Below are 15,492 nucleotides of genomic sequence, written 5' to 3' on the forward strand. Positions count from 1 at the left end.
TGAAAGTTGCAGAGTTTAATGAACATTTCCGTGTACAATTTACAACATCTAAATCAGATTTCTTTTAAAAAATTAATAAAAATTATGCCCTGGCTACCTATTTATACTTTCAATGAATGTTTCAAAATTTGATATGGAATTTGCAAATAGAAAAATTAAGCTGTGTGTTAAAAATCAATGTTAAAGCTCAATGTAAAAAATTTAGCGTTTTAAATGTACATACATACACCATGTCAAAAAATTTATAGACTATGGAATATTTATTTATTATTACTTCGGATAATTTTTTCCCCGATTTTCTTACAAATGGTTGGTTCCTTCGAAATGCATATATATATTTTTTGAATGAGGCGTTTATTTGTTTTTTGCAATTGAATAAAACAAACTGTATCTACTGTATTTGATGTTCTATCTTTGTTATTTATGAGAAATAAATTATGATTTTTTTTGCCATGAAAATTACCACATAGATTTGCATTATGTAAAATATTAAAATTTCTGATTTAAGTGGGTTTGCATTATTTAATGTTAATATTTTACATTTTATACGATTTTAGGTGTAAATTAACTTAATTTAGGTGTTAATTATTCTTGGTGTTATCGTGGTAGGCTAGCACTTCCTAAAGATAGAAGGCCTCGGCGCGCTGCTTGTGACGTCAGTAAGTAGTCCATTTTCCATCAGAAATATTCAGGGAAAAAATTCTCTGCTAGTGCTAGTATCATCGTTGTGCGAAAAGAAATTATCGCACTCAGAATTGGCGATTTCCATGCCCCATCACCATGCAGTATTTGTGAGCCAATCAGGAAGATTCTATGCTAAACTATTAAGAAACGAAATAGGATGCTGTGTTTCAAAATGTGGCAAACTTGCTAGGTAGTCTGAATGACGTTTATGGCAACCCGTGCGGAGGCCGTCTATCTCTAGGAGGAGCTGAGTAGGCACCACCGCAAACTGCTACAGTGTAAATTGCTCTTGATTGGATCCATGCATGGGAAAACTGTTTTAAGGAGCTCCGGACTTCAAAAAAATGTTTCTCAATATTTTATATATATAATGTGCTACAGTTTTTTTTTTAAATTTTATTACAAATATTGATAGAATGACTATTCCATATTTTTGGGATAAAAATTATATAATATTTATAACACACACAAAAGAAGGGCTGTGACTCCTAACCAGTGTAACATGATAAGTTTGGGTAGCACTGAAAATATCGTGTCTGAAGATTGATGAAGGGTGCTAGAAAATATGGTTTCAGAACTTTCTAATATTTTCAATGGTCTGATTAACGCAAACTCTTTCTTCGGTTAAATATATCAACTTATTTGGTTATTGTTACTTTATTTTGTATCCAGATAATAGAAAATAAATCGTAATTTTAATAACCGCGGCAACAGTAATTAAGGAGATTCATCAGAAATAAAAAAAAAACAAGAATACGGAAGAAAACAATACAGAGTCATATATGCTTCAACAATTAGTGTAAATATTTTATTCCGTTATTATAGTTGAGATGTTATAGTCTATGAAAACGCAGTGAAATATTGATGATATTTAGAGTATTACAGAAACATCGGATTTAAAAAACTTTAAATTTAAAGAATGCCATTCGCCGCTAATCGTTAGTCCGTTAAATCGAGGGTGTACCATGCCCTGAGATACTTCTGAAACTTTGGATGCTGTAAATCACTTATCTTGCTACACCCTCCTTTAACTTATCCTCCCTTTCATGCTCCCTGTGACTTCGGTCAGGAATACTACGGTTTTTATTTCGGTCGGGAATAAGACGGAACCTCTGGTTTATCCTCCTCATAGTCCCCACATCCTGCAGTCGGTCCCCTAAACCTTTGACGGGGGCCCCCCTCTATAGTGAATTTATGGTGTGAGAAAACAAAAAATGATAGGAATCTTCCCGGACCCAGGTCGAGAACCCTGTCAGCCTTGCCCTTGTGGGGGGGGGGGGGGCATGATTCTGCTCCTGAGTACGTACCGATATATTATCTCTTTATCCACCGCGCTCTCATGCGATTCCCCTACCGCTCACCTCTTCGACTCGTTCATGCGCAGAAAACGAATGAAGCGTGATCAAAAAGTTAAGATAATTTCTAAAGATTGATATGGTGTCCTCTCTAATTTAAAGCTAAGCTTCAGTAAGAAAAAAAACAACTATCAGTTTTATGTTTTTTTTGTTTTTTTTTGCTGCACCTGCAATATTCCCAAACATTCACCTGCTTTGCTCTCACTATTGTTATCAGTGAATTGCGAATGATATGTTGAAAATGATTTAAAAAGGATAAGTACAATCAAACAAGTTCCGTCATGAACATTTTCACGATGGGTAAGTACATCGTCGTATACTATCACATCCTTTGACAAAAAAAAAAAAAAAAGCCTACAAAACGAATTTGTGAACATTTCTTGCGTGATATCGTATGTCCTTAGTATGAAAAAAATCATCGAAATTCAAAGGGGCACAGGTAGATAAGCATATAAAAGTGAATGAGAATTCATTTCTTAAAAACGTTTTTATTTAAAACGAATAGTTACTAAACATACTCGTAATGTATTGAATTACCCCTAAGATGCAGATATGCCAAAACTATTCGTGCATTTACCAAAGTGTATTGTGTAACAGACATACGCCGTAGAATTTATAAACGAGTAGAAGAGAAAGCGAAAAATTATAAAAAGAGAAATGAATTTTAATATTTCCTTCTACAGTCCATCGCAAAAGTGTACATAAAAAATTCAAAAATACATTTTTTTTAAAAACTAAAAGGATTTGAGAACCTAATTATTTTTTGCTCCATATATACAATTATGTTCCTGATAGAAATAGAAAACAAAAATGTATGAGAATCTCACACGATAGAAATAAAACGTCTAGGTTGCTAAAATTAACAACCAGCTACTAAACTAGAACGAAACGATGAACCTCTCCTCTAATTATACGAAGTACAGATGACTAAGGCACCCCCCCCCCCCCATGCTTATAAAAAAATATTCGAGAGACACTGACGCGCTAGCGCTCGCGATTTCTATAGGTGTCCATTCTGAGAGCACATGCGCATTAGAGACAAATTAGATGTTCCAGAATTGATATATTTTATATATTTGAGATGGCGTATCGACCAGTCGGCCCACGCACGTTTTACTATTTTTCGCATAGAAAAAGGAAAGTATATTTGAGGATTTGTGATTGTATTGTAATTATTTTTCTCGAAAAAATAAGAAATGAATTTTTCACAAACGCAACGCTATCGACAGTAAAATACCGTAATCCGAATATCACAGTCAGTGGTTTCCTCCACTTCTTGAATAAGCATCGTTTCCCTCCGTGTATTCGGAGGAAAACCCAAAGAATCATCCTAAGGGAGGGGGAAATACAGTTTCGGGTGGGATTCGATCCATGAATCTTTAGGCTGTTTGAGCAGCCTAAGAAGTACTGAGGCTGTTTGAGCACCCCAATATACACTGCTGGCCACCGTAAATGCAACACCCTGAAGGAAGCATGCAAATAATATGAAATTTACAACATGCATTAGCGGAGGGGAGATATGCAAATGATTAGAATTTCAGCACAGACGCACATCACGCGCGCCTGTGGCGCCACTTCAAAGCGCTATTTAAGGCTTGGAGACTTCGACGATTTGAAATACGGCAATTGTGTTTTTCTTGTGGTTTTTTCAAAAAAACGATCAATTATGCCTCGTAGAAAACCGCGATCATCTTTTGATCAAGTATCCGAGTTCGACAGAGGAAGGATAGTGGCCTACCGAGATTGTGGATTATCTTTCAGGGAAATCGGTAGTCGTGTTGGACGAAACCAAACAACTGTAATGCGGATATGTGATCGTTGGATGCAGGAGGGTACGACGGACCGACGTGTTCGATCGCATCCACCTCAATGCACCACTTCACGTGATGACAGGCGTATTGTGCGTATGGCAGTGACGGATCGCTCAGCCACATCACGAACCATAGCACAGCACATTCAGTCTGTACCGCATCATCCAGTGTCTGCGCGTACCATTCGACGCCGTTTACAGCAGAGTGGTCTGTCCGCAAGACGTCCATTGCTTCATCTACCCTTGACGCAGAACCACAGACGTCTCCGCCGCCAATGGTGCGATGAAAGAAGGATGTGGACGGCACAATGGAATGAAATTGTCTTTACTGACGAGTCACGCTTCTGTCTGCAACACCACGATGGTCGGATTCGAGTCTGGAGACACCGTGGAGAGAGGATGCTGAACAGCTGCGTTATGCACCGCCACACTGGTCCTGCACCGGGTATTATGGTATGGGGCGGTATTGGATATCACTCTCGTACTCCTCTAGTACGCATTGCCGGTACTTTAAAAAGCCAGCGCTACATCTCCGAGTTGTTGGAGCCGATTAGGGGTTAAAAGCGGACGAGACATATGCGGACATGTCGGAAATCGGGACATATGCGGACATTTTATGTTTACCAATAATCAAACGTTACTGGCGAGTAATTCTGGCGATTTTTAAGGTACGTTCTCTGGTCGCGATCGGGCCAAAATCGGACATTTTATGTTAACCGATAATTTAACACTTATTGGCGAATGATTCTGGCGATTTTTCGAGCTACATTTTCTAAATGTGTTGAATGAGGGGGGGGGGAGGGAGAGGGAGTAATAAGTTCCTGGAAAGTTTGAAGAAGAATCAATATATGTCGGCTGCCGACCCCATGGGAGATTGTACTATGAAGAAGAATGAATTGACTGAGAGCTGGGAGGATTAGAGTCAATTGTCGCCTTGTTTTCTTCTGAGAAACGTCGTTTTCTAACATTGCCGTCCGTACCTCCAAATACGACTCTTATCCAGCCCATGGATAAAAAAGTAATTTTAAAACTTTAAGAGAGAGAGAGAGAGAGAGAAGGTTTAAATCAAAGGACTTTTAAGAAGATGTTTTGCAATAATCTCTGCCTCAGAATTAACAATCGCTGACTTCTGCAAACGTAATTTAATACACTAATACACTACATTCCCTTAATTTTTATTCATGAAGCTTTGCAAAAAGTGGCTTACACAGGGACGCCGTTATCAGTCACAGGGCCATCTCAAAAATTTCGAGACGTCAAAAATGTTTAGGACACCCTTAGCCCCGGTTTTATATATTTTGTAGGGGGGGGGGGGAGATCATCAGCTATTATTTCAGAATATGCAGGAATGCTGAGAAATATCCTAACAAAAAATTTTAAATACGCAATAAAATGTAAATAAAAAAAATTAATGATAATTCAGTACTTAAAGCTGGTGTCAAAGTAATGAGAGGAAACAATATTGCAGAAACTAATGAAAATTTCAGAATTCAGGAATTAAAAATAACTAAAAATGGATCCAACACCAATGAAAATTCAGAATTAATTAGAAAAATAATAGAATTGATATTTTTTAGAATGAACGGAAGAAAAAATTCTAGAATTGATGAAAATTCGGAATTAATGCAAGAAATAATTTAAGAATTGATGGAAGCCTCCAATAAGTTACCGTGAGTGCGGGGCCCGGTGCAACCGCACCTGCCGCACACCTCTAAGGGCGGCTCTAGACTTACAGAACCATAAATTCTGTTTGGGACGCATTATAGCCAGATTGCTTTCAGGCAGAAATTTCGAGTGCTTTGACACGTAGACTGCTCAACACTAATTTTATTGAAAAAAAATTTTTAGTGATTTCAGGGTAATTTTGAGTGCTGATTCTGTGTGTGAATCTGGCATTATTTTTCTTCAAACGCTCTAATTTTTAACATAAAGTGAAAACTAAAGTACTATATAAGCAGCACACAAATCGTATTTAAATCTGCGAGCAGTTTACATCACTAGAAAGCTTGAATCAATGGAATAAATCAATTTAATTATGAAAAGTAATCAATTTAATCATGAAAAGTAATCAATTTAATCATGAAAATCAACACATAAATCGGAAGATAAGTCAATACTGATGATACTAAGGGCCGGACTTGGGCAAGTGTGAAGGTTGGCCGCAACCGGGGCGTTAAATGTTAGGGGCCGCAAAAACGTGATGAAAGAAAATACTTTGATTGCATTTTAATTTAAAAACTTCGTTTTCAACAAAGCGAATGCATTTAAACCTCGCTACAACGATACTCAATATAACGATAAATTACTCTATAACGATATTTTTTCAAGCCTTGTTTGAAAATGCCTATACTCTAATGTTAAATTGTTACCTCTCGACATAACGATATATAATCCCTACATAATCTACAACGACATTTTTTCTTGGTCTGCAGAGTCGTCGTATCGAGGTTTCGCTGTAGCTTAAAATTTTGTCTAAAACCTTTAAAATTCAGACATCGAACCCTATTCCTCTTGCCTAGGGTTTTCACAGAACCCCTTCCTCCAAGTCAAGTAAAGGATGGAGGTGGATCTAGAGTGCTCCGGACGATGGGTTGCTAAATTCTTCTTTTAAAATTTAAAAAATTACACAAGGCATACATAATGCATACTTGCCCGGCTGAAAGAGTATGAAGTTGAGGTCCTGGGTAGGTAATCGATTCAATGGCCCCGACAGCTCTCCAACCTTTAAATGTCTGGGAGCAGCGTGCAATATCGTTAAAATTTATTTTCGAATGATTTTTTTTATATGACCATGAAATAGTAGTTTGATGTTCATTCTGCCTATGCAAAAACGCCGTTCATGGTTACTCAGGGATTAGGAAACTCCGTTTTCGAGGGCCACAAAATGCTAAAGCCCGTCCTTGATAATAAAATAATGCGTATTTGTAAATCAATAAATGCACATCTTTAAAAACACTCCACTCAATTATCAGATTTCAATATGCAGGCAATGCACGTCACACGAAATTTGTGGTACATTTATGTTCAGAATAAAAGTAAAACAATATATGTATGTATAATATACATTATACATATCGTGTATACATTTATATATCGTATAATATATGGAATGAAAATAAGGGAATATATTTAGGATATCAGAATAGATCAATGCAGTAATGATATACTCTATAATGTTGCATTTTGTCCACTAAAATGAACACAAAATGATATTAAATTAATTCAAGGAGAAACACTTGCATGATTTTCTGTTATGGGTTTTGAATGTCTTTCATTGGAGGCTTCGGTAGAGTAATCAGCCATCATACGCGAGGCTCGAGCATGTCTTGATACTTCTGTTCCATTACTTTCATATCTTGATGAAACCGCCTCTCTCGTCATTAAAATGACTCAGATTGTCTGTAAAATTGGACCAAGTAACTAAGAAGAAAATGCGCCTTTGTGCTCATATTAACAGTCTATTTTTCAAACGTTTGAAAATTTTTAAATTCAAATTACAAATTAATCGTATTTTACTGCAATTCTTCATCGTTCTCTGCTTTGTCAAAAAATTCTCAACAACCGATACGAAACATGATCAAACTGAAGATCGACCGGATTGGACGGATACTGATTAATATCAGTCAAAAATGCTGAAAATTTCGAATCTTTAAGAAATTTATGAATTTGAGAACCATCAAAAATCCCTGCTCACAGCTTATCATTGTTCAGTCCAGGAAACGTTTTACAAATTAATTGGAAGCACACGCCACTTTATTTATCGAGTACCTTTATCGAATTGCTTCACTAAGCCGAGTTTTATATGAAGTGTTGGGAGATGTATTTTGTCTATGAACCGCTGGCTCTCTAAAAATATTTTCTTTGTTGTCCCAGTAAGAGGTTCATCAGCTCAAGATCATGACAAATAACGAATGTCTGATGATGTGATACACGTAAATTTTGCGCATAAAATTTCGAAATTTCGCAAAAATAAAATTTTCTAAATCGGAGGTTTTGCATTTATTCGCAAAAAAGAACAAAACTAACGATGCATTTTTCCTTCAGGTTTCATTTTGAAGCGAAGTAATAAAGTACTTAATTAAAAGCTAATATTTCAGTAGTCTCTCCATATCTCCTTCAATAGTACTTCCCTCTGTGAGTAGTCACGGCGTTGTAGTTACATAATACAGTCGACTCTCGGTTTACGAAGTTAATTCGTTCCTGAGGTAGGTTGGCAAACCGAAACACATTTGCCCATAGGAATTAATGTAAAAATAGATTCATTCGTTTCTAAGACCCGAAGATTCCTACAGTGTCAATTTTTACACTTTTTCACGCTCAAGTGAATAACTCGAAACCTATTGAAATAATCATACTGACACTAAAAACACTTTTTTCCAGAGAAAATCCAGACTTTACGAGAAAACGGGCATATATGCTATACATGGGCAGAGCTGTACCCATGTCTAGTCTGATTAATTTCATCTATTAATCTCAGTGTCAAAGCTCTCGAAATTTCTGCCTGCAAAGCAATCTGGCTACCTTGCGTTCCAAACCGAACTCATTTTATAAGTCACTTGCTGCCAAACTTCATCAATAAGTTCTATGAGCAATGTGGGACATTAAAATGATGTTTCTAGAAATCAGATAGTAGTAATTATATATGTATCAGAGGTTATTGCAAAACGTGTTTCAAAAATTTCTTTGATGAAAACCGTCCCAAAATTTGAAATGACATGCTGATCTATGAGCTGGATAAAAGGAGTCGAATTCGGAGGAATGTATTTGAAAAAATCGAAATGCTGCCGTAGACACTTGTTCGTTACACACACGCGTGTTCGTAAACCGAATCAATTTTCGTTGTTGGTAATCCGAATTTACGCAAACCGAGACGTTCGTAAACCGAAGGTTGACTGTGTCAGCATTCTTGCTATTAGCGGGACTACGAAGACTTTGAATAACTGCCTTTGCAAAGTAGGTAGTAGAATTTCATGTGCATGGCCATCAACAGAAGTCTTTTAGATGACTACTGAAAGTAGTATGATTCTATTTATCAATGACTTCATACCATGCCATAACGTTGCAAAAAATATTATCTTGGAGAAGCTTTCCAAAGTACAAAATTTGGGTGCAAAGTTGATGTAAGTGTTGTCACGACGTCAGATAGGCCCAGCATAAAACCACTGTATATGCTGCAGAGTTTAATTTGTCGCGTCAAATATCGTGTAAAATAAATGTATTTAAACTCTTCTGCTGCTGTCAAACTTTTTTCTGTCTTTTCGAAAAAAATGGCTCTGACTTTTGCGTTCATGAGAAAATTAACTTGATGCGCAAAACGTGCGCGAATGGATATATAGTTTGGTCCTTCTATAAATAGTCAATAACATCCATAATTTTCGGACAGAACTCAGAAACGGAAGGAAACTGGACTCTTAATTCACGAGTTAGAATTCAAAAGCATTTTGCTCAGCAAAATCACAACCTATTTTCGCTTAAAATTGTAAATCTTCGAAATTTTGAGGAAAAGTTATAAAAATCAAAATTTTCGTATTTATTCATCTACATCGGCTAATTTCACTTTCATCGCATTTATTCCGTAAATATGAAAATTACGCTTCCTTAATGATATGAATGCAATAATATTGAGAATAAGTTAGGAAAATAAATAAAAAAACACAAAAGTAAAAATCTGCCGCAAAGAATAGTGATTACAGACTGCATTGGAATGTTGAGAATATGTACTATCTCAAAACTAGTCATTTCGTCAAAACCAACACCAGTTTTGGAATCACCAGCCCACTAAAACCTAAAACCTTTACCCTAAAACCGTTGAAGTTTCTTTGGTAAACCGATTTTTTTTTTGTTTCGAGCAGTGTTATAGAGGATATTTTAACACTTCTAACGAAATTAGACATTCCCTGTGTCTGCCCCAGTCTGGCTGTCTCTCTCTGAGGGAATTCGCGCGTTTTTAGTTTATTCAAAGTTCTTTATGACTTTTTTTCAAAAACGCTATAAGCGGGATCCGAATTGGACAAAAACCGAGACTGTCATGTAAAACCAACAGATCTATCCACCCTATTTTGTAGGTTAACTATCATTCTCCTTCGACGAAGAAAAAGTTTACCCCCCCCCCCCCGCACTCATGGGAAAATCTTCCGTACACTACTGAATGGAATTCACTGCACACACAATGTACTTACAGTTCCCGTTTGAACTAGACTGGGACAGAAGGAGTCTTCTCCTGAACTGGGGTCTTCGGTGTACCTATACTGATTAGCTAAAATTTTTCACAAGCATCTTTATAGTTAATTTACTGTGCAATCAAACAAAAACTATAGCATTCATATATCTGCAAACCATGTCAGTCTCCCTTATAAAGATTTCATGGGTCTTCGCCGTCCTAATCTGTAACGAATTAAGTTATTGAATTAATAACAAAGCAGGGAAGATTGTCTCTGAATAGGCAGGTCCAAAGAAGAGAAACTAGAAAAATTATTGTTTTAATGTAATTATTATACAGTATGTCATCAAATAGAAGTAAGTTCCTTATGGCCGTTAACTGTTCATGTTTCAAATGCCGCTACACAAGTAGAACGCGGATGGGGCTCCAGATTTGTGACCCAGGCTAAACGTAGTATTTTCTTAACATTTTTTATTATATTTACCTTTAAATCAATATAGCCCCCCCCCCCCGAGAGTCGTTTTCTATCGTTTTTCGGTGATCCGAGTCAGTGCTGTGGGTTCTGAGCACCCATGGTAATTTTTGGCATGCATCCGACACCTGCAGAATCGATCAGAAAGCAAATTTATTTGTTTAAAACAAAGATGAGTACCTACTGGTCGAAACACTTCCGAAACTCCTGATCTTAGTCCTTGGTAATTTGAGGTAGTCTCGGTGCCATTCACCCCAGATTTTCGACCAGTGACCCCAGTAATTTTTCTCGAACGATTGAATATAAGCAAAGGATGTCCGGCCTCCTCCTCCGGTCCATACTCCTCTGGAGCATTTGAAATAAATTTCTTAGTAAATGTAGTTATTTGTGCTCTTTACCCATTTTCGGACAAGTGTAACTAATGATGGTTCATCAATAAGAGCTGCAATGTGAATCGAGTTAACAAGCATAATCAAGAACAATAAAAAAATCCTGGACCACAAAACGGGTAAGTTTATTTAAACGTGGGACGTATAGTATAACTAAAATTCAATGTCAATCATTTGAATTTACAAATAATTTTATTTTCAATTAAAAATGCCAATTTTATTTATGATTGTGTTGAATTTTAAGAAAATACATATTCGGCCGCCGAGTATTCGGTTATTCGCTCAAATCACTATTCGTCCCATCCTTAATAACGCAGTAATATAATTTCAATTCTGAATGAATTAAGCATGAAGATCGCATGTATCTAATTGATATCTATCATTTCGATTCATTATGCTCAACTCAAAGATTTTTTAATAGACCACCTATTATATGCAAATGCATAAATATTATATAATACAGTGGATCCCGCTTATAACGTTTTCCAAAAAACTGTCATGGAAAACGTTGTAAGCGAGAACCGCTTTAAATGGGAAATCTTAATGAGAATTACAGTCGATCCTGCTTATATAGTTTTCCCGCTTAGTACGACTTATTCTGGAGTTTCCAACTCACTAATTCGCTCTAAGATTTCCCATTTAAAGCATTTCCCCGCTTACAATGTTTTTGTGACAGGTTTTTTGAAAAAATGTTATAAGCGGGATCCACTGTACTTAGAGTTGAAACCACAGAAATAAGTCGTACTAAGCGGGAACGTTAAAAACGGGTTTGACTGTAATCGGAATAAGTGTGTGTGTGTGCATAGTTTTAGATCACTTCATTAGAATAAAATCTTTTTTTAATGTTTCTGTCGAACTAGTTCACATGTTTTCTATATTATCATATTTCTATCCACGTGTGGCATCTGTGAGTTGCCGTGATTTTTATTGATTAAATTTAGTTCAGTTGATGTAGTTATTTTTCTTTTCCCCGATATATCTTGCATGTACGATCAATCGATATCGTTTATGTATATGATCGTATAAGTGCTCATTAATTTATGTATGATTTTACTAATTTTCCCTCTTATGAAACAATCAACTCCGTTTCGTTTGACAATGCCGTAGTCCACGCACTGTGCTGATAATACTCAGGCGACATTAGTTGTAGAGACCCTTCCTAGAATAGAAATCCCTCGGGATAAGGACTTATGATCACCTCCGCGCCGAGCCCGATAATAATAATAATAATAGTTCTACTGAAGCTATATATTTATTATTATAGTGTTGGTTATGTCGGCGTTTTTTTTTTTTACGTGTAGCAATCCATCACTTGTCAGTGGTTCAAAGAGGACGGGTTTTTTTTTACTTGTTCTGGCGACTGGTAGACGACTCACGTCTTTCATTGTTCAAATTTCATCAAAAGTTTCTCTGCATGTCTTTATAATGTCCATCAAAGAGAAAATCGCCACTTAGCAGCTTGGTGGAAAAATTAGGAATAAACCGCCAACATCGCCGGCTCGGCAAAATTTGTCCGATTTTGACCCGGCTTATGTTGCATCCATTTTGTCGCCATTTAACAGGTTGGAGAAACAAATGGGAGATACAGCGCCAACATCGAGGGCGCGGCAAAATTTTCCGATTTTGACCCTATTTCCATGTTGTCCGCATATGTCCCGTCCGATTTTGACTCGCTACCTTGGAGCCAGTTGTCCTTCCTTACCTTCAGGGCTTGCCCACAGCCATATTTCAACAGGATAATGCGCGACCACACGTGGCACGCATTGTCCAAAGGTTCTTCGTCAATCGCCAGATTGAATTGCTTCCCTGGCCAACTCGCTCTCCGGATCTTTCGCCGATAGAAAACATGTGGTCCATGGTTGCTCAACGATTGACCCAGATTACATCCCCAGCTGCCACACCAGATCAACTTTGGCAACGCGTGGAAGCTGCTTGGTCTGCTGTACCCCAAGAACGCATCCAAAGTCTCTTTGAATCAATGCCGAGGCGTGTGGCAGCGGTGGTCTCTAACAATGGCGGCTACTCTGGCTACTGATTTTGGCAGGAACCACACTTCACAGAAGTCTATAAATTTAATCATTTGATGCTTGGTCAACATGTTATCTACAAAATAAATATTGTTGCGATATCTCTTGTCTTTCTTGGTGTTGCAATTTGGGTGGCCAGCAGTGTATTTTACGAGGTTGCTGAGCCACCAATAATTAATATATAATGCAACGCGATCCACTCCCTCTCCTGCATAAGGGCATGAGCCCGTATATACGGGACAAATGGCAACTTTTAGCCCCTCAATGTTTTCTTCATTTCAGTGCCTCTACCTCATTAAAAAATTCAATTTGTTACAAATCAATCTTAATATTCAATTTTATAAATTAATTTCGCATAGTGTGTAAAAATACGAAGTTTTCATTCATTGTGGGCAATGGAATTTTTTTGTGTTGACATGGACGCAGCACTATTTTATTAGCACTATTTTAATAACTTAATCAGTGTAAAATATGTTTTACGATCGAACTTTGTATTTAATCTCAGCTAGAAAGAAGGTAATGATATAAAATAAAAATGTATATATTGTAACTCACCATAAAAAAGTCCACTGAAGAGCAGAAAATTGTTCGGTTTAGGCGAAACACTTTTTTCGGTATATTCACGATAGATGCTTATGTTAAATTGCGTAACTTGATAAATTTCAAAACTTTGATCGCGATTTTTCTACTCTAAAACTTAAATTTTTCTCTATTTTTTAACAAAAATTTAGATTTGTGAACCTATCCACACTGGAAAAGAAATCAAAACGAAAACTCTCGCAACGTAATTCACTGCGTTTTTGCAAAGAAAACAGTATTCGAGTTATCAACAGTAGTTATGTGCACTTTGATGACCGATTCAAAACACACTATTTTCTGTGTGCAGCAGGTGTTTCACTGATTAGTCGCTGACATTTGCCACGCATATGTAAAATACTTCGTTTGTTTCTGAGAACACAAACTAAATCGTTATAATGACTGCTAGAGGTTTTTACCACTGGCCATAAATAACGAGTCCAATGGTCGAAGGTGGTTTTCTATTGTCCGGAAATTCCTAATCACTCACAATTATTCCCCTTTGAAGTTATGCGGCTTGGTCAATGGCGATTATCACATATGTTTTTCCAGTCTCCAAGAAACGTGGGATACTGAGTTTTCTCATGGCATTATTGTTTGTCTTCAGGACATTTTCTGTGGAGCCGACAATGGCAAACCGTGAACACGCAAACAACAGGGTCATCTGGTTGTCAACAGAGAGCCCTGAAACAGTAGGGTATTTTCGAAAAAAAGGCACAGAGAGTATGGAAAAACGCTCCCGACCCCTGCTGTATTGTTTGGGTCTCATGAAGTCAGGATACTCAAAAATACGAAAAAAAAAAAAAAAAAAAAATACAATTAAAAATACTAGTTTCGAGGGGAGGACCAGAGACATGTTTCCCTTTCTTTGGGTCTAGCAACAAAACGAAGGATTTTCAATGCGATAAGGGGAAGAGGGATCCTATAATTGCGGCTGGAAGCCTTTGTTCTGGTACTTTAGGAGGGTTTTTCATCTTTCCCCTCGTATGATTTTTTAGACTGAAAAATTAAAATAATATGTACCATAATAGTGAAATAAACCAATTAGTTATTCGTGGAAATGCTTTAAAAATGAAAGGGTAATGAATATTCTCGCGGCCCGGTACGATTGATGTCATGGCCCTGCAGTTGAGAAACACTGAATTAGATCATGTCCTAAGGCCGGTATTACACTATAAAAGTTTGGAAAAAGTTCTTTTATAAAACTTGAAAAATGCAGCCAATAGGGACACCGGTTGCATTTTCTAGAATGTAACCAATAACCTTATTGGTTAGATTTTTCAAGTTTTATAAAAGGGATTTTATTAAAATTTTATAGTGTAATACCAGCCTAAGAAATATAAAAACCCCAAATCTTGTTTTAATAGGAGACGCGAATATTGATATTTTATTCACAGAAACAGTGCTATAAACAAGTGATACCTCTACTATGATATTTTTCTTCCTCTGCAGAATATCGTTATATCAAGATTTCACTGTAGTTTCATTATTAATATATACACAGTGTCAAATTTATTCTTAATTTCTCTAATATAAGATATCCACCTCATCTCTCTAGTTTCGTTGCTCATCAAGCAAGTATACTCATACTAAGCATTGAAGTTTCCCAGGTTTTTCTCAATCTCAGGAAAACGGGGATTAGAATACTCAAATCCTGGGATCCCTGGAATTTCTCGGGATTCGGTTGCCGTGAACATGAGTAACTGAAGTAAATTTAGAGGTATTTAGTAACAGATAAATTATTAATATAAAAATGTTATTAATATATAAAGTTTATTAACCAGTATCAGTAATATAATTATGCGTGCTTAATTATTTATTGTTAGTTCAAAAAAATTGAATAATTAATGCATTGATTAGTAGAAATAATTTGTTCTCTTCTCACCAAAGGTTCGCTTCAACAAGTGAAATTTCACTGAAACAAGTGAATGTGTCTCGCGGATTGCCAACAATGATTTTAGCCTAAAATACATTTAGTAATAGGTGCGATTAATAAATTGTTATAATTAAACTATTACA

General features: G+C 36.5%; 1 protein-coding gene across 2 annotated transcripts in view; it reads left to right on the plus strand.

Moving 5' to 3' along the window:
* The first annotated feature begins 2,052 nt into the window (after nucleotides 1–2,052).
* Nucleotides 2,053–15,492, plus strand: part of LOC149080361 (oplophorus-luciferin 2-monooxygenase non-catalytic subunit-like) — a 127,537-nt gene continuing 114,097 nt past the window's right edge. The window contains exon 1 of one of the 2 annotated variants that reach the window (XM_089239495.1): nucleotides 2,053–2,339. In XM_089239495.1, coding sequence (XP_089095621.1) covers nucleotides 2,321–2,339 — 19 coding nt within the window. In that variant the 5' untranslated portion in view covers nucleotides 2,053–2,320. Of the gene's footprint in view, nucleotides 2,479–15,492 lie in introns of both variants that reach the window. The other variant, XM_089239494.1, reaches the window with a different exon arrangement.

Source organism: Pholcus phalangioides, unplaced genomic scaffold, assembly GCF_987345545.1.
Source record: "Pholcus phalangioides strain wild (caught in Gottingen) unplaced genomic scaffold, Ppha-v1.0 ptg000011l_1, whole genome shotgun sequence".
In the NCBI taxonomy this organism is placed as follows: Eukaryota; Metazoa; Arthropoda; class Arachnida; order Araneae; family Pholcidae; genus Pholcus; species Pholcus phalangioides.